Here is a 23448-nt window from a genome sequence, read left to right on the forward strand (position 1 = left end):
TTAATCATAGTAAATTTGTGATATTGATCATGTGATTGCACAGAGGGGTCTAATGCTCATTGGATCATTTCAACTCATGCTGGAGAACATGATCATGAGGTTTAACACAAATGTCACGCATTCATGCAGCTCAAGTGCTACTGCCATTGAAGCAAGAAATCAAATCACAAATATTTTGAAGTTCATGTTAATTTTTAAATTCACCTTTCCCTCAACTCAATATAGTGATATTTGCAATTAATATCGAAATTCAATTTTTCAAATTAAGATGTTTTTCTAACCTAGTAATGGAAGACATTAGGAAAAAGTTTTGTTGAAGGTGAAACATTTTTTTATAATCAACAATTTTTTTGTTTATAATCATTACCCCAAATAAGCACAAGCAATTTACTTGCATGCTGATTCTGTAAAAATTAAAACCTAAAACTACACTAAAATATTTCAACCTCAGATATCCTAAAAGACACCATTCAAGAGGTGACATTTAGAAGAAATGGAAAGATCTGAGGACAAAAGAAGGCATTGTGGGTTTTTTTTTTTTAAAAAGGTGCTTTAATATAACATGTCAGAGTCCGGAAGAAAACTTGCAACAACCATGAATTAATTCAACTTGAAATATACTCCAAACACCAGCACTGTACAGCCTCTCCTAACTGATTTCAAGCCTAGAGTAAATCGTGTCTGTATGGCTTACTAAAAAACATCAAAGAAAATAAGGCATAATTTAATTAGATGTGCCGACTTAAAACATTGAAGTGACACCATGAAAACAAAGTGTATTAAAAACAGCACCTGACAGTTTAGAAGTGAAAAACACATGGAGAACAAAAGTAAATAAAAACCGTGAGCAAAACCAATAGTGTTTCAACGCTGTCAGATAACCTGGAGATCATATTATTTAAAAAAGGTGACATTCGCAAATGTGAAAAGTATTGTGTTTAACGATTAGATATAAAAGCTAGAAATCAAAATTAACAAGCCAAATTATACAGGCAGCTTGAAGATCTTCAGCAACCAGCAGATTTGAAAGAGCCGACGATTGAAGGAGAGGCTGTAGAGCACGTCAACAAGCAGAAAACAGCATACATCTCAAATACTGACAGAAGACCATAAAAGTGAGAATGGGTTGCTTTCCGTCGCCTGCTGCGGAACAGGATGAAGAGAGATGCAGAGAGGTAGACGAAGAAAGACGGAGGAAAAAAACTAACAGGACTGCACTGTGACGTGGCGGACTCTGGGCAGAGAGAAAAAGAGAGAGAGGTTATTGCCTGTTCAGCCGCTCCTCTCATCTTAGGCACTGTGGTGATGCAGAGTTTGCACAGCTTGCGCCGAACACTTTTGAAACTTCTCAAAGCCAGAATGTCAGCGGAGAAAAGGCCTCCATTTAGTTCTACAGGAGGGCTGCGCTGCAACAGGACAAGAGCAAACCCTTTAAGGACCGACTGCGACTAAAAACGCGTCCGTTCCGCCCATGGATGATGCTCTGGCACAAGCTGCACAGAACTTTAGTCCCTGGGCTGGTACTGGTCCTACCTACAGGGAGGTCTTTTGTAGTGTAGGGTACAGTGGTAGCAGCAGCAGGGTATGGTTTAAAACAAGTTGAAACTAATTTTAAAAATATAAAGATGATGGACCTGTACCAATTCTCAACAACTCGAACAAAAATGATAAAAGGGATACATTTGCAATTGTGCATCCTGGCTTCCATAAAGGACAAGTCCCCTTACTAATACAAGGGGGGGACAACCGCAGTGTCTACGCTACTTCACCAAAAGGCATGTAGCAACTAAAATTCTATGTCGACTGGGCAAACAATTTTTTTTGTCTTCAGCACCAATATTAGCATCTGGCTTGTTTGCTGAAAACGAAACGTACTTCAGCATCGGATTGCGAGACAAACTATTAGTGATTGGCACGATACAATCTTGGGTTTAAGATTGTTACTCCTAGGTAAGTTGGCAAAAGAGGCCGTGGTATACGAGACGAGTAACCTAACAAGTGCAAATGCATTCCTTTGCTCTTAAAAAAACAAACTAAACATATACAAGTCTAGATAATAGTATCAGTCTATATAAATGGCACAAGCTAAAGCAAAATTGAAAATAAAAGGAGCACAAGAAGAACAAAGATGGTGACGTGCACCCAGCTTTACATAATTAAAAATCTCTGGCCTCTTTAACAGTGCTTTTATAAAAAGAGACTGACCTGCCTCCGTTTTAAAGCATATAATTCTTGTAAAGATTAGGTTCTCTGGAAATGTCATGTACAAAATGTTAATTTCCCCCATAAAAATGACATTCAAAAAAGGCACTTTGTTGGGTTGGAGAGAAAACCCCACAGTCCTTTAACCCTACGGATTTCTACCTGCATAGCAACACCTCAGAGAATGGTTATGACTTGAATATTTTCATTTCAAAAAAGGAAAGAAAAAGTTGATTTTTTTTTTTTTGGTTTATCATAAGCACTTTTCAAAAGAGAAATATTTGAGTGTCCACTAAATGTAAAAAGTCTGTTGATGTCACTGTGTGCGTGTCCTGGTTGGGGGCGTGAGTGTTCTCGGTGAGGTGAGGACTGCAGGCTGGAGGAGAGAGGAGAGGAGCTGGGATGGGCTCTCCACCAGGGGGACACCACTGGCCCCTCGTCAGGCTGCTACCTGCCCCTCAGGTTCTGCAGCACCCCGTACACGTCCTCCTCTTTGCTCAGTCCCTCAAAGAAAGGCAGCAGGTCCAGGAGCTCCGTGTCAGTCATGTCATCAAACCACGACTGCACGGGAACCTTCACAAGATACACACAATTAGAACCTGACATTAGAGCTTTTCACATTTGAAACAGTTCTAAATCCTGGGTTAACGGAATCCTGGGTTATCTTTATTCACGTTACACAGTGCTCAAATTATACCCGGGGTTAACAGTTAATCCTGGGGATTCAAAAGCTGCTGTTTCACACTGCACATTCCTAAACCCCAGGTTAAAGTCCTTTTTGCATATTTGCGGTGTCAATGTTACTGACTGGACAGACGCAGCACGTGACCCGTTTACATAAAGGCTCTAGCATTGCGGATCTTCATATTACACATTTCTAAAATAACTTTTCGAACTTTTTATAAAAGTTAAGAATGACGTTCTATTCTGCACTCCAATTGATTTTTCCTATCATACACAGAAACTGTTTATATACATTGTACCGTTTCCATGACTGCCCAAAGCGCGTGAATATAAGGCACACGACTGGTTGTCAGTTGAAAAGCATATAGTTGCAACATTCGAACACCGGTGCCAAACTTGTATAGTTTGAAACGATGTGGAGTTAACTGTAACACCCAGAGCAGGGTTTCATAACCCAGGCTAAATATCGGTGCTAACCCCCCCTTTTAAATTACAAGTATGAAATGTTCCTTTACCCGGGGTTAAACGCAGTGTGAAATGCCCTATTATGTGATAATGTGATAATCCTCTCATCCGTGTTATGAAATGTCACTGATCCAAAATCTTGCTTCACATAAATGTATATTAAACATCAAATATTCCTTTACTTTTTGCACATTGTGCAGCATTTTCACATTCAGTGACAAAAAAGTATTTAAATAATGTTAATGTTGCCAGAATCTTGTTGCACCAGTTTAGGACTGAGTGCACTTTTTTGCACAAAAAAAGTTACAGTGTAGCTTTAACTACACATGGTCATATAAACAACCAGTTCAACCATATGAACCAAGTGTCTCAAGCCTAAAGAACAACACAACAGTAAGTTGTAAGCTTTATGCGTTTGATTCATTAAAAATAATCATTTGGGAGTATTTCTATATATAAATAATCTACTTTGGCTGTGCTATATAATTGTGATTCACAAATTAAAAAAAAAAAATACCCTGATTCAGACAATCATTCAGGAATCAAACTGAATGCCATTGTTTTTTTTTATATAATGAAACTGTTCCTTTACCCTACAAAAGTCAATAAGTAACTGAACTATGGTTTGATTAAGAGTTTCATCAGCAATCAAAACTCACAGCATTTTCAGGATGGAAAATGTAGGAAGCAGGGGAGTTGTCCACAATGATGACGTTCCTGAGCTCTCTCCCGAGCCGACTAAGGTCTTTGACATAGTTCCCTCTGTGGAAAACGCAGGATTCCCGGAAGAGTCGCACCCGAAACACACCCCACTGGTCCAGCAGGTCAGCCACCGGGTCGGCATACTGAAGCACACACAGACATTTAGACAAGTTAAAGGTGTTTTATTCCAGTTGCTCATGCACTGATTTAACTGCAGAGTCACTGTGAAATTGTCCAGTTGCTCCCTACAACAAATACAAACATAAAACAGAGAAAATGCAAGCTGCTAGGGCAACGTAACACTATTTCCATGTCTATGCAAACAAAAACTTCTACAAAGAGGACTATAAGGAAGCCTACAAAACCATGGCCAGATACGTGCTACTAAAGCGAATGAGCCGTTACGTCCTCAATATAACAGACATGGAAGCAACCAAGACACGTGATCTAAACTACAATGGGCCGCATACAGCTAATGTGTCACTTACAGGAATGAGAAGAACAAAACACATAGACATTAGCTACAGATACGGAGACAAATGAAACTTCACAGCATATCGTAAAAGCGGCCAACCTCAAACAATGTGAGCTTTTTAAAGGTGAAGGCAGCAGCGACTGCAACTACTGGTACATGGCACGCATTCTGGAAGAGTCACAGTTGCCATAGAGACACTTACCCATGCATTAGTGGCTAAAACAAACGCAGGCCACACAGAGACAGAGAGGGGGGTCAGATATTAGCAGAGCAGGTATGAATCAACACCCACCTAACAGACCTTAAATCACCCAGCAGGGCTCTGGCACGTATATCACAGTACTTTCTCACTTAAATAACATTCAGACTGTTTCAGCCAGTGAGGTTTTGTGCACTAGGAGAGTAATGAGATGCTGACTAACTGACTGACTGCTGAGTCTTTTGACATGTTTGTTGACATTAAATGAGTCGGTGTCACAGTGTGGTGGACAAACCTTGGCTAGACTGGCTGTGAAAAGCACACATTCAAACAGCTCGCCCATTTTCTGCAGGAACTCGTCAACGTGAGGCCTTTTGAGCACATACACCTACGAAGGGGAGATATTGTGAGCCATTTAAGTCCATTTGAATGATAATAAGTGCTCATAATATAGTTCAACAGTCGGGTTCCGGAAGTAAAAACTCCATTAATTTTCTTCATAGGGAAATAGATTTTTAATGATAACTTGGAAACCTTTTTAGACCACCCTGCTTTGAGCTTCGAGGTTGTTAATCGACGGTATACACCTCTGTTGAAGCCGTCAGCCCGCATTATTTAAACTTATTTTTAAATTTACAGTGTTTAACAGCGGAATTCCTGGTGAAGAACTACATTACCCATGATGCTGAAATAACCAAACCCCCCCAAAAGAGCATTTTAGCTCCCCCTACTCACATGAAGCACTGCGAATGACGTAATCAAGTCGGTCTCCCTATGCTCTAAAATAATTGTATGTATATACATATTTTGCAAAAAGCTTAAAATATATTGTTTCTATATATATATACACATATTCAACATTTTTAAATGAGTAGTTTTATATTTCTTAATCATTTTTAATTTGATTATGCTGTTTGCAATGCTTCATGGGATTGTAGTTCTTTCCCTCAGTAAAGCCGTTAAGTACACAGTCTTGAACCTTATTTTTACCTGATTTTAAAATATTTTTTGCTTCAAATCAATGTTGGTAACATTATGATTCACCTCATAGCTGGTTGGCTTGGTTCATGGCTTACAATGCTTTAACAAAGTTTTTTTTTTTAAATCCCTATGGGAAAAATGAATGAAAAAAATACTTCCGTAACCAACACAGCTGAAAAAGTGGACGGCCACTGTTGCTCTCTATTATTATTACTATTATTATACATTATAATACATGTATAATCAAATCTTTATAAAACAATATAATAGAATATATATTACGTATATAGTACAATATTGTCATTAACAGAACCATTTAAGTCAATTTAAATGATAATAAATGTTCATAATCCATATAATGAAGTCTTTAAGTAGTCTAGTAATATAATATAAAAATAATGCAATGCGATACAATTGTGATAAAGAGCAATTTAAGTAAATTAAAATACATAAACATAATACATATAATAATGTTTATGAACAACATAATATAATATCTAATATAAGGATACACAGCCATTTAAATTATTATTTTTAAATAATAAAATGATCTTTATAATATATAAAACCTATTATAAAAGTAAACTATTTATTTAAAAAAAAAATTATGTCATGTTCTCGTTTTTCAAAACACTGAGGAACACAATTCAAGCACTGATGATTTGCATCAGCTCCAGGATGACAAACAGCTGCCACCTAGTGCAAGTAATCATGAATAGGCCTCCCAGGACAGACAGCCTATCCTGGATTACTTGAACAAGGGAACAGCCACTCAGCCGTGTTCACCACTCCATCCAATGAAGTTGACATGGACATAAAACCCATAAATGGCTTCATAATTGCTATAGAACACACTAGAGTGTAATATGAAACCTGTGCATGTCTCCATCAATTCTGTACCTGATGCACTGTACCATCTATCTCCACTGGGACGATGAAATCAGCATTACTAATAGGCTAGAGAGATGAGAGAGAAACAAATGCAAAACAGTGTAAATGACACAGCTTCAGATGGAGACAAATGTAGAGGAAGTGATCCAACTAAGCCCACTCATAATTTTATTTCACACATTTTCTGAAATACCCCAAACGCCTTTCAGGCAGTAGGCATGAATCTGATTAAATACACATGTTTTGTTTTATCATGCACTGGCTCAATAAGCTTCAAATATGTTTTTATTTAATGTGGCTATTACCAGAGTTATTCGTTTTCATTTCAACCATTGTTCTGCTGAATGTGTGAGTATCACTCAGGCTGTATCCTTCTCTACCTTAAAAAAATCCATCTTTCAAAAACCAATAATAAATCTTTTAGGATTCTATTAAAACATCATTTTCAAGGGTTTTCAAAGATTTCATGTGCCTATTACACAACACTATCTTAAAGGGATAGTTCACCCAAAAAGGGGGTTAATATAGGCCTTCTGAAGTGAAGCAATGCATTCGTGTAAGAAAAATATCCATATTTAAAACTTCAACTAAAATAACTAGCTTACGGCAGACAACCGTACGCATCGATTTACGGTGGAAGAGTGACCCTTGACCTGACGCATGACGAACACGGAAGCGCAGAGGATAGAGCAAAACAAAGCACCAGTCACGAATTACAAGTGTAAAACAAGAATTTTTTGAGTTTGTTGCCCAGCCCTGTTTGTTTTAACCGCGAGAAGTGTTAAAAGTTACAATACTCCTACGTCATATATTGTAAAGTGTTACTCTTTTGGCGCAAGTCGACTTGCGTAGGCCGTCTGCTGAAAGCTAGTTATTTTTGTTGATAAAGTTTTAAATATGGATATTTTTCTTACACAAACGCATTGCTTCACTTCAGAAAGCCTTTATTAACCCCCCTGGGCCTTGTGGAGGACTTTTATCATGGATGGATGCACTTTGATGGACTTCAAAACAGAAATGGCCATTCACTGCTATTATAAAGCTTGGAAGAGTCAGGACATTTTTTTTAATATAACTCCGATTGTATTCGTCTGAAAGAAGAATGTCATTTGCACCTAGTATGGCTTGAGGGTGACTAAATTATGCGGTGATTTTCATTTTTGGGTGAACTATCCCTTTAAATAACTCCAAAGATCAGCTTAGAAAAAAAAGTTAAATGAACAAATGTAAATTTTGTTCTCTTTCATGCGTTGTCTTTTTTTAAATAATAAATCAAGTGAGCTTATTTGTCACTTCAACTATCTCAAAACATTATACAGCAATAAACTAATAGCTGATAAACAAGATGAGAGCAATCAGAGGTTATTGATGTGTGATAAGCTCCATTTACTTATAATTTGCATAATTATGAGCACAGAAAGTGCAGTGACAACAAACAGCAGAGGGCGTCTGTGCTCTTTCAATACAAACCTTTCAAGTTCCAAACATTACTAATCAGGAGTGAGGAAGGTTTGACTGAAATTAGTCGATCACAGACAACTTAACCCTGTATAGCCTGACATGAAATAACAAAAGGTTTTGAAAAAAAGCTTGTAGGTGTTTTTGTTGAGTATCATATTTGATACATCAGGCTTTCATTTTTACAGGAAAATATGAAGCTTACACTTCTAGGTTTTTTCTTCTTTTAGAAGCCCAAACAGAATTTATTGCCAAAAGGATGAAATTATGATAGCTTGGCTTGTAATGTACTGTAAATTAATTAGATCTTTAAAGGCAGTTTAAAAGACCACAAACATGAAATAATCTCTTATTAAAATGATATGTAAATGCTTCGTTTTATGATCAAAGCTCTGTAGTTTTAATTTTGGCAATACAATGACTGACGTAGATACCTTTTCCTCAAACGTCTGATGCAACATATTATATACTCAGATTTTAACATGTTTATTCTAAATATATATATTTTTTCTTCAGTAAAGTATGTGTATCTTAAAATATGACAAACAATACAAACGTTCTCATGTTTTGTTTATAAAATTCATTAAAGATTTCACACCAAAGAGATAAGTGTACCAAAAGGGGGATTTAAAATTAAACTAAAAGGCCTTTTACTTGCTAAATAAGGATGGTCTTTGAACTCATCAATCTGAGGAGAGAAGACATGTAGTAGATTGTGCAACAAGTTGATCATTTTGATCAATCAGAGGCCTTCGAATTTTGCGTATGAAATATGATACAGTATGCTTTATAGGGTTGAACTCTGTTTGTGAAGCTCAGAAGTTTGGCATGATAGTCTGATTATAACAGATCAAGATGGTAAAACTACACTATTGAGTTTCACAATCAGGGTTTCTCTTCTACTCTCCTTCTAGCAGCAGAGACAAATGAGCCCTGACTGGGCCGTCACCAAGCATCACAGGAAGCTCTCCCCACATGCATATATATATCTCTGACACATATAGGTCACCGTGGGTCACTGTCACTGAGCAAAATACTGAGTTTCATTGCATTTGTGACCCATTCCTGGTTGCCTTTCTCTGGGAAATACCTGACGCTGTTGAATGAGAACTGAACTGAGTTAGACGATGACATCATTTTTTGCAGATCTGCTTTATAGATGAAATGAACTAATTTATAATTGATGATCTTTACCTCGGAACTGAATCAACACTGAACTGCCTTCAGCTGAGCAACAGCCGAAATGCATCAATTTCCTGTTCTTGCTGTAAAGCTGCTTTGAAACAATCTGTCGCCTATTGTATACTGAACTGTATACCTGAAAAGGATGGATCTGGGCTAGTTTCTACAGGCAATAATTAATTCATTAATTACCTTAAACGAGCTGTGCACCAGAGTCTCATCCAAGTCTATTACCACACACTTCTTCCCATAGTCATTTATGTTAACCTCAGGCAGGAGGTACTTCTCTGGAGGCTGTGGAAATGCAAAATAGAGAGAGTTAGCATGATGGACATGGAACAGATTCAGCGTAATGAGTGAGAAATGAGGCGCGGGAGTTTTAGCCGCGACGTGTTAGACCGTTATGAAGCAAAATGAACAGAAAGAAGCACGATCCCCAACCATCTACACATTTCCTCTGGGAATTGTAAGGGAAAGTTTCAGGCATTTTAGGAAGTGTGTTTCCTGAGCTGCACAGATGACGCGCATGCAGTAACATCCCAGCTCTTTCCAAGCGGAAGTGGAAAGGATTATGGCCATGCGTGGGGATTAAAAGGTTTTTCACACATTAATCAGAGATGCAGGATGGGTAAGGTTAGAGAGTGCGAGAGTGACTTCAGCACTGGCTGTCTGTACGAAATCCCATCACTTTATTTACATGCTGCGGTTGAATGGGTCCCTCTCCTGATCCAGTTCTCTAATCCTAGCTGCACCGTCTCAATTCAAGCACAGGCAATCTTGTTATAGAGGGAGGCAGTATGCTGTCGAGTTCATCTAATCTAAATCCCTGTCTGTTTAATGGGATGAATCAAGCTTAGGAGGAACCGCTGGAGTGCAGTCATGATCTTGGTCCGAACTGCTGAATGAACACAAAGACACCAGAACACTTACAGTTCGGCTGGCCACGAGTTCCTGTTCAGTACACAAACAACAGTACAGGAAATCTTCAGCAGAAGCTTCATCGGGGGATTGTGTGATCTCCATTTCTAAAATCTTATGGCAAAATCATTAAGGGATTGATCATGAGATCTGATCTTCCCATCTGGATTTCAACAGCCTACTATTGAGATTAAAAATCTTACGAACCCCAAACTTCTGAACGGTAGTGTAAATTTAAATTTGTATGCCTTGCAAACTTAAATGTTTTTTTTTGTGTGTGTGATGTACTCTACCCTGTTCTTGTACATTCTGCGGATCTATCTCCAAGATAGATTATCTAGCTAGAAAAACAAGTCTTTTTTTTGAGAATTCAACAAAATCTCATCTAAGTCCTCAAGGCATCAGTAATAGGATTTTAAATGACGAACCAAACAGTAATGTTTGGCTTCGCATACCATTCAACAAAAATGTATGGCATTTCCAGCTCGTTTCAAAAACTGTGAAAAGGAAACTAAACATTAACGAAAAATCTATTTCTAGCAAACATAAAAAATGCATTGCTAAAAACAGGCCAGTGAAATTATTGGCAAGGCAAGTAAAAGTAGCTTGACTGACCAGCAGAAGAAAAACATTCAATTGGTGAAAATATTGCTCAGCACCTTTTAACAGACTAGAACACAGTAGTAAGTAATATACGGTGTATGAAAGCATCCATGAGGCAAAGTGCATCACTGTCCACAGAGCCGCTTGAAAAGACGATTCGAGAGTACAGTGGTGAGACACTCCATGCGGCATGCAGGAACACACAGACAGACGACACAGAGTGGAGTGGAGTCATACATACACTGGGGATAGGGACGACCTCAACCTGGTCACACTGGGACATGAGATGAAGACAGAGGAAACAAACAGGAGAGGAAATGAGGTGCTGAACCACAAGACAAATGGACTATAATTAAGACACACGTGATACAGTCTGCACAGAAAAAAAAAGAGAGAGTTGTGATGACTTCTAATTAACATGAGGAAAACACACATGACGGCGAGAGTCTCTGGATCAATACGCATCTGTACTTCTGTAATTGCTCCTGTTATAAAGAGGATGTGTGGGCAGTAGGGCTGGGAGAAGAAAAAAAAATCGATTCACCTAGCTGTCGCGATTCTTTTTTTTTTTACGATTCAAAAATCTATTATTTTATTCCAGAATCGATATTAATTCAAATCATTTATTTTTGTCCTTGCTTGTAGATGAGGTTGACAGAAATTAGCCACTTTCGTTCCAACAGAGGATGAAATGTGTCGTTATCTATGAGTGTTGAGTGACGTAATATCCCAAGTTGACACGTGAAAGAGACGTGAGACTGAAAGCACTGAAAAGCCCTCGCGCTACTCATATGCTGAGAGAGAGAGAGAGAGAGAAGACAATAGAGCTGCACGATTCATCTTTAAAAGACTTTGATCTCGATTCAAACACCAACGCGATCTTTCATTTCGTCAATCTATTAAACTTTGACAAAATCATATCGCAACATTCAAAGCTGTGTTGGCGCTGGCGCTGCCGCTGACCCGGAGAGAGTTATCATGAAACAGCTTTGCAGTCTTTTCAACCCCATAGTATCATTATTTCTGTGATGCCATAGTTAAAATTATCATAGAAGTACTTGGATAAAAGTTTAAAGTTGAAATATGAACACCGATGTCTACGATAGCAATCAAAATCAGCTTTTGATATAAACTTGGTGCTTAAAATGACGCATTTATCGATTACATTGTTTCGCCAATAAGTGGCGACAAGTGACTGTTAAAAAATGTATTTGATATTGAATCATTTATTCAAGAGAATGTTGTATTGTATGATGCTTCTGAAATAAAAGTCAGAAAGATGTGATCATTTGTTTTGGTAAATATGACTCATCTTATACATCATGTACAGACTATATAAGTGTATGATTTAACTTTTCCCTATGGTCTAGTGTTAAAAAAATTGCAATATCGAATCGCAATACTTGTAGAATTGCAATTCTTAAAAAAAATAAAATTCACATTACATATCACATCGGCACCCAAGTATCGTGATAGTATTGAATTGGGAGATAGGTGTATCGTCCAAGCCCTAGTTGGCAGTCTCACCTTTGGTGGAGCTCCGTTCTCCTCCACAGGTGGCGGCAGAGGACTGCTGTTGTTATTGGGGGTGGTGGGCGGCTCGGCATCATAACTCCTCAGGCAGCAGAACAACGAGCTGAAGATGCTGCGAGTCCTCTTCTTCTTCAGGCTGCTGTTAGACAGCGAAACTACAAAAAGAACAGATGGAGAGAACATAGGTTTTTAGTGACATTATATATATATATATATATATATACACAACAGCTAGCATTCAAAAGTTTGGGGTCAGAACGATTTCTTTTTAAATAATTTTCTCACTAAGCTCTCCAAAGCTGGATTAATTACTTATTAGATTAAAAATACAGTAAAAAGTAATATTGTGGAATATGATTAAATTTTTAAATAACTGTTTTCTGTTTAAATACATTTTAAAATCTTTATACGTTTTAAAATCTATTCCTGTGATGGCAATGCTGAATTTTCAGCAGCAGAAAAAGTGTCATATTTCAAAATTCTTTGATGAATAAAAAGTAAAAAAAAAAAAAGCAAAACAATATAAACCCCAGCATTTAATAGAAATAGAAACCTTTGGTAACATTTTGAATCTCTTTACTTTCACTTTTGATGAAATCAAAGAATACAAATATTAATTTCTTTAAAAAAAAAAAATTACTGACCGCAAACTTTTGAATGGTAGTGTACATTGATATATTTATATGTAAACGGGCAAAGATTTTAGTTATAACTCTAAAACTTACTTCTACATGATACATACTTGTGTGGCTATATACATTTAATAAAGATAATTAAATGTTATTTTTCCCTAATTATTTTCGCACTAATATTACGGACATGTTAAATATCACTGTAGTAATATATGTCTGTATAATGCAACACATTGCCTTAATCAAAATTGTTAATTAACAGGAAGTTGGAACATTAAGTGATAATACAGTGATTTCCATCATTGTGACAGACAATAATTATATCTACCTGCTTTAAAAACATTCGAGTAAACACTGGTTATAGGGATTAAAAGTGAAGACAATTACATTTTAAAGTGTCTGTGTGAAAAAACAAACCTGGAAAAAGAGAAAAACAAGAGATTCTCGGTGCATTCCAGTGATTTATTCTAGGGATGTAACGTTAATTAAATTGGGAGAGCAGCAGACCACAAATATAGATTAGATTAGATTTATTAGAAAAATATTAGATTTTTTTTGGTGCCTTTTTACATGTAACTTCCCCAAACTGGAAGTAACACCCATAAACTAAAACGAAATAGGCTCGTTGGGATAAAGATGGATGATACATTGCATATTAAGTTCATTAACACTCATTTGGGACACTTGGTGGTGGGAATGCCTGAACACCCTTTGGGGAAATGGCTTTCTCCCAATCCCAATCTTTAATTAAAAGTCCAGACTATGAGCAATTATTTAGGACAGGCTTTACTGCAATACACTGCACATAATGAGGGGACGTCAAAGACCCTTGCAGTTCTCCTCTCCTCATTCACACACACACACACTAATAATAATCTTCCTTCATTCCAGCGCCACAGCGGAGGCTCTGAATGTTAACACTGAGGTCACCAGCAAGTAAAGGCCCTTTAAAAATAGAGACAAGCAGAAAAAAAAAATGAAACTAGACCCCACTCGCTTACAAACCCCACCCTGTCCCCTTTAGGCTCCTAAACCCTAGTCCCTCCACTCATTGGCTGCCGCCTCCAGCACCATTTTAAGGGACAGAGGCTATTTTCCCTCGTTCCTGAAGCTTCACTGATGACTTCAGAGGCACAGACGAGGGGGAATATTTGAGGGAGAGAGGGAAGAAGAGAGGAGGGCAGAAGCAGTGGAGGTGGGGCTAAGAAATCCAGCCAATGAGAACCGTGCATTCCTCTCCCGCCCCTTTAGCCACCATCTCAAAGGTTCAGCTGCTGAACATCTCAAGCTTTTCACCACAAAATACAAGAACCTATGCAATACATTACATTAACATTTTTGAATTGCATGAACTGGAAAGATTTGGCTGATTTTTACAGCAAAAGGACTGAGCTTATTAAAAGACAGCACTTTAAGTAGACTTTCATTAGTTTTGATTAAGAAAGCAGCTTCTAATAATGCATTGCAGTGCTAGGATCATTTTTCATAAGTGGGAGGACAACAGCTTGTCTTCACTCAGGAATATTAGAGGAAGTGTCAGAAAGCATGTTCAGCATCATGGTAAGAAGAGGTGTAAAAAACACATGATATTCAGGTCAACTGAGTAGCCTAGAGTGTCTTTGCAATGCCACAACACAAAAAAAAATCATACATGTGCATCTGTCTGTAAGCTTACTTTTATTTAAATGCCTTTACCACAAATAAAGAGCAAAAACATGACTGCAAAACCATCCAATGAACAAAGTTATATAAACAATTTCCATACGCACTCCAAACAAGTAAAAGAATAAAATCCAGCAAAGTACAGGCCGTTTTACATAATTGTGGGCAGAATGCAAAAAAGATCCCTGCCAGGCAACATGCCAGAGACATTGATCACTGCGGCAGACTATCAGATGCCATCAGAGCTCAAGCAGCTGCCTTAAAAAAAATCCTGTAATTACCACTGACTTTAATTACTTCTGGCTTAATACTAATCTACATGTTGAAAAGACTCATTAATGGCTTTCAAGAGGGAACTCTGGTCTGGATGAGATCAAGGCAGTGTATGAGAGTCACAAAAGGCATTTAAGTGTTGCCTAACATGCCATCAAAAGCGCAAGGACCATTTTAGATTGTTCAACTTTATTCTGTGCTGTTTTGAGAGGCCAGCTGTTGAAGCGCTTCTCCACTCAGTCACCCAGAGGTCAAAGGTAAAGCTCTGGAAGTGCTCCATCCAAATGTCTGCTGTCAGAGAGCCGGACATCCTCAGATGAGCAGCCCTGCAAAACTGTAACATGCATTTTATTTAAAGGGTTATTTCCCCCCAAAAAAATAATTCTGTCAATCACTCACCCTCATATCGTTACAAACCAGTAAGACTTGAATCGTTTATCTTCAGAACACAAATCTTTTTAATGAAATCTGAGCGCTTACTCTCCATTGCCAGCTAAGCAACCAACACTTTGACGCTTCAAAAAATTCATAAAGAGATCGTAAAACTAATCCATATGAATTGAGCGGTTTAGTCCAAATTTCCGAAAGAGACATGATTGCTTTATACGATGAACAGATTGAATTTAGGCTTTTATTCACATATAAACATTCATAAACATCAGTTGTGGTCAACGGAAGCTCAACGATGTTCGCTTGACGTGTGAGAAACAATGAGGTTCCTCAAGGAACCAATGAGGTTTGTTCTCGAGTGTAAAGCAAGTTTGGTTGAGTTTTTTTATATGTTTGCCGATCAATGATTATATGTGAATAAAAGCTTAAATTCAATCTGTTCATCATATGAAGCGATCAAGTCTCTTCAGAAAATTTGGAATAAAACCGCTCAATTCATATGGATCTCTTTATGAACTTTTTGAAGCGTCAAAGTGGTAGTTGCTTAGCTGTCAATGGAGGGACAGAAACCTCTCAGATTTCACCAAAGAGATCTTCATTTGTGTCTAAGATGAACAAAAGTCTTACGGGTTTGGAACGACAGAATTTTCGTTTTGGGGGGAAATATCCCTGTAAGGCAAGACACTATCTGCATTTTTCATGCACTGGTTAATTTTGAGATTTTGGGCTATTTTATTTTCATAACATGTAACATGTTCATAAAACATTCACACAAGTAATAAAGTGTTTATTACACACTATCTATTTGCACCTGTAGATTTCAATTGCAATACTATCTTTAAAGACAGTCTTCTCAAAGTGAGCTTTTCTCCTGCACTGAGCCAGAAACCTTCACGCACAAACTAAACTTTACAGTTTTAGTTTTATATTCTAAAGGTCTTTTACAGTTGAGGTTGTTCTTGTTCAACTGATTTATGTAACAGTTCATTTTTACTTTTATTTTTCCTGATTTTTGGAGTAATAAAAAGAAATATCCAAAATGTTTAACTTAAACTTATGACAAAAAAAACAAACAAAAAAACCTAGCTTTATCCAATGTCCCGATTTCTTTTCTGGAATTTATTTTTTAATAATGCCTCATTTGCATATTTAAACAACATTTCAGAAAACTTGTGCAAAACATTTGTCTTAATGTACTGTACTTCATCTACTATGATTTTTTGATGATGCTGGGTTTAATCAACAAGTTATTATGTACCCTATTCATCCATGTCTTGCCTTAAAAAACAAAACAAAAAAATAGCTTTTTGGCACATAAAATGTTTGTTCGCATCCTGACCTACACAAAACTGACTTGTCTGTTTTGTAAAACAAAATTGTAGACAACTAAATAACATAGGCTATCTATAGCCTAACGTTACTAAACAATTCCTGCTGCTGCCTTGACTGAAAGAACAACAAGTCAAAAGTCCACAGCTTCCTAAATAAAACATGTGCCCTTTAAAGCACTCAGCTTATACAAGTCTTACCCCGTGACAGAAAGAAACATGTTTACGTTGGTCTCCATCTACATCACGGGCGACGACCAACACTTACAGAGCTAAAACTTTCGCTCTTTAGCAGTTGCGCCTTTGCGACGAATCAATTACATAAACACAACACAATCGATGATTGTTCTGCATCAAATGTAACACGTTGTCATATGAAAGCATATAAAAAATACCCCCCCAAAAAACACTATATCCTCGTTTATGTTGGACTAAACAGGAATGAAATTATTATTGTCCGCGGACGCAGGATCCCAGCCCGCTCGTTTAAAATGGTGGGTAAAGCTAACAAAACGCGCAACGGCGACCAACTTCAACGCACAAAACACCTCTCACCTTTCTCAGCATTTGACGAGAGTATCTCCTCCTCCTTGGGGTTCGTAACCTGCGTTATTATGGACGTGTTGTCCATGGAAACGAGATGTTAGCTCCTTTTCCCAGCGAGTTCTGGCCGTGTCCGTGTTTCAGGTTGTGCTAACAGCTAGTCGAGTTAATGGCAGATCTCCAGCCAGCCAGCAGCAGACTGTTGTCGCTCAGGCTAGCGTGGGCGAACGGACTGCACCCGACCACTAATCTTTGCGTTTTGTTGCATTAAAATAAGCGTCGCGGACACACATTTGATCAATCAGCCCGTGCGAATGCGCATTACAAAAACCAACTGCGCCAGCGCCGAATGGCTAATAAGTAATTGGAGGTTGGATTGCTAAAATAAGATAGCGTTAGCGAGCTGACCATGAAACCTCCGATTCTGGGCTGAATAAACGACCCGCGCGATGTCGGAACGCTCGCGTTTAAACTCCTGGAGCTATAGCGGAGAACGCCGCAACATCTGTGCCCTTAAACGAGCGTCAAAAACTGCCTCTTCATGTTTTCCCGTGTTTTCTGATCTCTGCTTCCAATATGGAGACGGCGTGTGTCTGATGTTCACGAGTTAGAGCTGAGGAACAGCAGGAGGAGATATTTTCTGGGAACCCCCTCCCTCATATTAAAAATAAAAGCACGGCCGGGGAGCGCGCCCAATGACAGGACAGGAGTCCTCACAAAGTTGACTGATCAACACTGACTCAACTACGGAACTAACACTAAAAAAACAAAAAGTCCAAATAAAATACACGAACAATTGGTATTGTTTTTTCAGTTATGCTTCGTAATCCTTAATTAATATTAAGAGTGAGAGTTTAGAGAATAGGCTATAGCTCACAATTATGATTGTTTTGATTTCTTCCTATTGTTGTTTCATATGTATTGAACAGCTTCATATGCGAATAAATGAACATCTGTCATTTACAGTAAATAAATGGATATAGAATTTAAATGGGCATCACACTGTACAATAGAGTAAAACAAATTGTGCCTGTATTATGAAGTGGGAAACAGACCGTAGGCCCAAAGCCGTATAAGGCATATTAGACATCCTCTGTTAGGCCTCTGGTATCTGACTGTGAGGTTTAAATAGTAAAGGGCTTGCCTTTCCCTGTGCACAGTCAATTTCCATCGCATGTCTCCCTCTGCTGCTCAAAATTATTGTTGCACGTTGGAGTATATAGCTATCTTTTTCTGCCCCTTTCAAAGTTTTTATTTCGCGTGTTTCACAAGGTTCTCTGGCTCTCCATATTATTTAAAAACAAATAGAATAAAATAAAAAAACATAGGCAACAACAAACACTCTGGTCTTTATTTAATATTGAAATCCATATTAACACAAATAAATGAAATTGTCAAGCATTTCCATGTTAACCAATGCATTTTGTTTTGAATTATAGCTATATTGCTTTTTATAATATTTAAGCCTATAAACTGATTAACCTATACGTATATATATATATATATATATATATATATATATATAGTTAGTTAGTTAGTTAGTTAGTTAGTTAGTTAGTTAGTTAGTTAGTTAGTTAGTTAGTTTTTATTTCTGTGTCATGCGAAACATTTGCCCCATCCCACATGGGATTACAAGACAACACAAACTTATTTTACAAACATCTTCCGGTCCTATACAAATCATTCGGGTAAATAGGCTACATGAATACAAATATACACACACACACACACACACACACACACACACACACACACACACACACACACACACACACACACACACACACACACACACACACACACACACACACACACACACACACACACAGCATATACACATGAATCCCATTTACAAATCATCTCAATAAAGAGCTTTTTTCCTCTTCTCCCAGGCTTTCTCAAGATAGTTGGCTAATTTATGTTTCATATGTGAACAGCCATCTCAATCTTTGAGCATCATCCATATGTACCAAATCAATCTCTGATTTTATCTTACAAAATAAAAAATCACGCTGTTCTCAATAAAATGGACAGTAGAAAACAAAATGGAATTCATTTTCTATATCATTTAAACAACACATGGGGCAGATCCGTTTTTCCTCTTCTAAATTAAGATATCGTCCTGTTTCAACAGTCAAAGGTAAAACACCAGATCTCACTTGAGCACAGAGATCTTTTTGACAAATTATACAGGTGCTGGTCATATAATTAGAATATCATCAAAAAGTTCACTGAAAAAAGTAAGCTGTTGAACGAACTTAATAAAGTTTTGTCAGGTTGATTTAATTTTTGCCGTGCCTAAAATTACCAACATTCGAATTTTGTCTAATATTTGTTATTTCCAATGATAGGAGCTACTAGTGTTCAGTTTAATTATAACCACTTTTTTTACAGTGTAATATTGAAATGAGGTTTAATGCTTGTATAAAGTGTAAAGAGTGCCCAGAGCCCTAAACTAAACACAGTCACCACTCTTCTGCATAATGGTAACCACAAAATTCAAAAACATTACAGAAAGTCTTCTAAGTTTCTAACATTACTGAATATTAAACATTAACTAACAACATCTTTCCATTCACAGAAAAACACATAAAATAACACTTTAATCCCTAAATTTACCCTCCTAATGCAGTCCCTTGCAAAGCATGCTGGGAACTACAGATCCACTGCCCAGTTAGTTGTCATCAAAAATGACACATGTAGTTTTCTCACAAATGAATTAAGTAAACTTCAGTTCTAAATATATTAGGTTGATTGAACACAATTAAATTAAGTTGACAAAATATTAAAAAATTGTGTTACTCTTGCTTATTTTAATTAATTAATTTTAACAAGACGCAAAAGTTAATTTTTTTAGTGTTGATTTATTTCAGTAATTCTGTATAATTCTTTCAGTAATGCTGCTAAATTGAAGTTTTATTTGCAAGCACTGATAGTGTGCGGGAGTTCCTATTTGTGGTAATTCCATTCAAAAAGTGAAATTTGGATATTATATTCATTCATTACACACAGACTGATATATTTCAAATGTTTATTTCATTTAATTGTGATGATTAAAACTGACAAATAATGAAAATCCCAAATTCAGTATCTCCCAAAATTAGAATATTACTTAAGACCAATACAAAAAAAGGATTTTTAGAAATGTTGGCCAACTGAAAAGTATGAACATGAAAAGTATGAGCATGTACAGCACTCAATACTTAGTTGGGGCTCCTTTTGCCTGAATTACTGCAGCAATGCGGCATAGCATGGAGTCGATCAGTCTGTGGCACTGCTCAGGTGTTATGAGAGCCCAGGTTGCTCTAAAAGTAGCCTTCAGCTCTTCTGCATTGTTGGGTCTGGCGAATCGCATCTTCCACTTCACAATACCCCATAGATTTTCTATAAGGTTAAGGTCAGGCGAGTTTGCTGGCCAATTAAGAACAGGGATACCATTGTCCTTAAACCAGGTACTGGTAGATTTGGCACTGTGTGCAGGTGCCAAGTCCTGGTGCCAAGTCCTGTTGGAAATCTGCATATCCATTAAGTTGGTCAGCAGGAGGAAGTATGAAATGCTCTAAAACTTCCTGGTAGACGGCTGCGTTGACCTTGGACCTCAAAAACACAGTGGACCGACACCAGCAGATCACATGGCACCCCAAACCATCACTGACTGTGGAAACTTTACACTGGACTTCAAGCAACGTGGATTCTGTGCCTCTCCTCTCTTTCTCCAGACTCTGGGACCTTGATTTCCAAAGGAAATGCAAAATTTACTTTCATCAGAGAACATAACTTTGGACCACTCAGCAGCAGTCCAGTCCTTTTTGTCTTTAGCCCAGGCGAGACGCTTCTGATGCTGTGTCTTGTTCAAGAGTGGCTTGACACAAAGAATGCGACAGCTGAAACCCATGTCTTGCATATCTGTGCGTGGTGGTTCTTGAAGCACTGACTCCAGCTGCAGTCCACTCTTTGTGAAAATCTCCCACATTTTTGAATGGGATTTCTTTCACAATCCTGCAGGGTGCGGTTATCCCTATTGCTTGAACACTTTTTTCTACCACATATTTTCTTCGCCTCTCTATTAATGTGCTTGGACACAGAGCTCTGTAAACAGCCAGCCTCTTTAGCAATGACCTTTTGTGTCTTGCCCTCCTTGTGGAGGCCAATGGGTGTCTTTTGGACAGCTGTCAAGTCAGCAGTCTTCCCCATGATTGTGTAGCCTACAGAACTAGACTGAGAGACCATTTAAAGGCCTTTGCAGGTGTTTTGAGTTAATTAGCTGATTAGAGTGTGGCACCAGGTGTCTTCAATATTGAACCTTTTCACAATATTCTAATTTTCTGAGATACTGATTTTGGGGTTTTCATTAGTTGTCAGCTATAATCATCAAAATGAAAAGGAATGAACACTTGAAATATATCAGTCTCTGTGTAATGAATTGAATATAATATCAAAATTTCACTTTTTGAATGAAATTACTGAAATAAATTAACTTTTTGATGATATTCTAATTATATGACCAGTACCTGTATATAACATAATTCTCTGTGCCATATTCCGGTCTTATCCTCACAAAAATACGCAATCTTGGCTTAGCCCATGTATCTTCAGCCCACTGCTTTTTATCTTTAACAAACACAGATTCATTAAGCAAACCAATATTCAGCTTTTCATTATTAGAAAACAACTCCCCAAACCCATATTTACAAAACAATTTACATATAACTTTAGACCAAGGTCCAAATGTGTTTATCCCAGAGAAATATTTTCCTCGTCAACCTACTTGTGTCCATGTCTAGTAAACGATTCCATAACTGGGCCATACATATCTTCCAACAAGCCTCACATGCTTTCCATCCCATGTCTCCCACTATCACCAATGTTGGGGCATATTTGTGTACACCCAGAAAATATCTTATGCCACTATTTTGCACTAATTCACAATTAGATATGTTTCTAAGTCCTCTAACCCCCACAATATAATCAAGTATAGGGCACACACAAGCTTGAAACAGTTTAGAATAAGTTTGAAAACCTGTGTCTTTCAAATTCTTGCTTTTACCAATAATTCCTCCCAAAGCTCTACGTGCTGAATCAGCCAGAACCTTAACACCTTTTTCGAAATTCATATGTTCATCAATATAGAAGCCTAGATATTTATATGAGAATACAAAGTTCAGCTTGTGTGACCAAATTTTAAACTCATAAATGCTGCGAGCAGTTAAAGGTTTTCTAAAGTGAATTATTTCTGTTTTCTTTCTATTGATTAACAGTCTCCACGTATTACAGTCTTCAGGAAAGCATCCGCTGCATATTGTCTTCAGAGGGTGACAGTAAAACTATGTCATCTGCATACAGTAGAATACTTATCATTTCATTTCCACATGTTATCCCACAATTCAATGATTTAATTTCCTTTGTCAAATCATGGATATAAATTGCAAATAACGTGGGGGACAAAGCATCACCCTGTTTTACCCCTGATAATGTTGGGAACCAGTTTGTGTGAACTTTAAAAGAACATTTAATCTAACACATGCTATGGGTTTGTGATAAACAGACTTCAGAGCCCAATAAAAATGTCCATTTACCCGTACTCAATAAGTTTATATGCTAACAAATCCCTATTGATCATATCAAAAGCTTTCTGAAAATCAATAAAGCACGAATGTGTAGGCTTATTTTTCACTTATTCTTTTAGTTATAATTGTAGACAATACAAAAATATGATCAAGACATTATCTTGACTTACGGAACTTATTTTGTTCTTCCACAAGAAGCTCTTCTTTCTCTAGATACAACATGAGCCTCTCATTAAGTAGGCCTATTGTAGAACACAATTTATAAACTGTGCTCATTAAACTAATCCCTCTATAATTCAAAGGCACCCTCGGATGTGTGTGTGTGTGTGTGTGTGTGTGTGTGTGTGTGTGTGTGTGTGTGTGTGTGTGTGTGTGTGTGTGTGTGTGTGTGTGTGTGTGTGTGTGTGTGTGTGTGTAAAAAAAATATTATTTTATTTTTTTACCTATATTAGTGTATAGCTGCATAACTATGAACAAAATAGCCTGTCTTTATTGCAAAGTTTCATCTGCAAGCATTTTGGCACTTTGGGGTTGTAATCAGAGCAGCCTGATTAAAAATTAGCAAACTGAATGGAGAAACACAACACAAGTATTCCGGTGAATGCGTGATTGACTTTCTAATAGTCTATTGTAATTCAGGTTTCCCGTATACCTTTACTTATAAGGCAAGTTGCAAAGTTTTTATTGAATCATTAGCCTATAGAGTCATATGGAGTGGCGCAGCGCAAATCCGTGGGGCTCCCTCGTTTGGGTCACTAAA

At 37.4% G+C, this 23448-nt stretch overlaps 1 protein-coding gene across 2 annotated transcripts; it reads right to left on the reverse strand.

The window, feature by feature from the left end:
* Positions 1-529: 529 nt before the first annotated feature.
* On the reverse strand, positions 530-17875 carry ctdsplb (CTD (carboxy-terminal domain, RNA polymerase II, polypeptide A) small phosphatase-like b). Of its 2 annotated transcripts, XM_077226810.1 has the most exons (8): positions 17134-17875; positions 12288-12448; positions 11002-11034; positions 9432-9533; positions 6609-6665; positions 5023-5115; positions 4011-4196; positions 530-2775 (listed from the first exon to the last, which is right to left on the reverse strand). In XM_077226810.1, exons 1-8 carry the CDS (start codon positions 17207-17209, stop codon positions 2650-2652), a joined length of 834 nt encoding a protein of 277 aa, XP_077082925.1. In that variant the 5' UTR covers positions 17210-17875; the 3' UTR covers positions 530-2649. The 2 variants fall into 2 exon arrangements, with proteins under 2 accessions (XP_077082925.1, XP_077082926.1); XM_077226811.1 differs by lacking the exon at positions 11002-11034 and having other exon boundaries at positions 17134-17753.
* Positions 17876-23448: the final 5573 nt, after the last annotated feature.

The sequence above is a fragment of the Siphateles boraxobius genome, unplaced genomic scaffold (assembly GCF_051911475.1).
Source record: "Siphateles boraxobius isolate OS27281-9 unplaced genomic scaffold, OSU_SipBor_1 1, whole genome shotgun sequence".
NCBI lineage: Eukaryota > Metazoa > Chordata > Actinopteri > Cypriniformes > Leuciscidae > Siphateles > Siphateles boraxobius.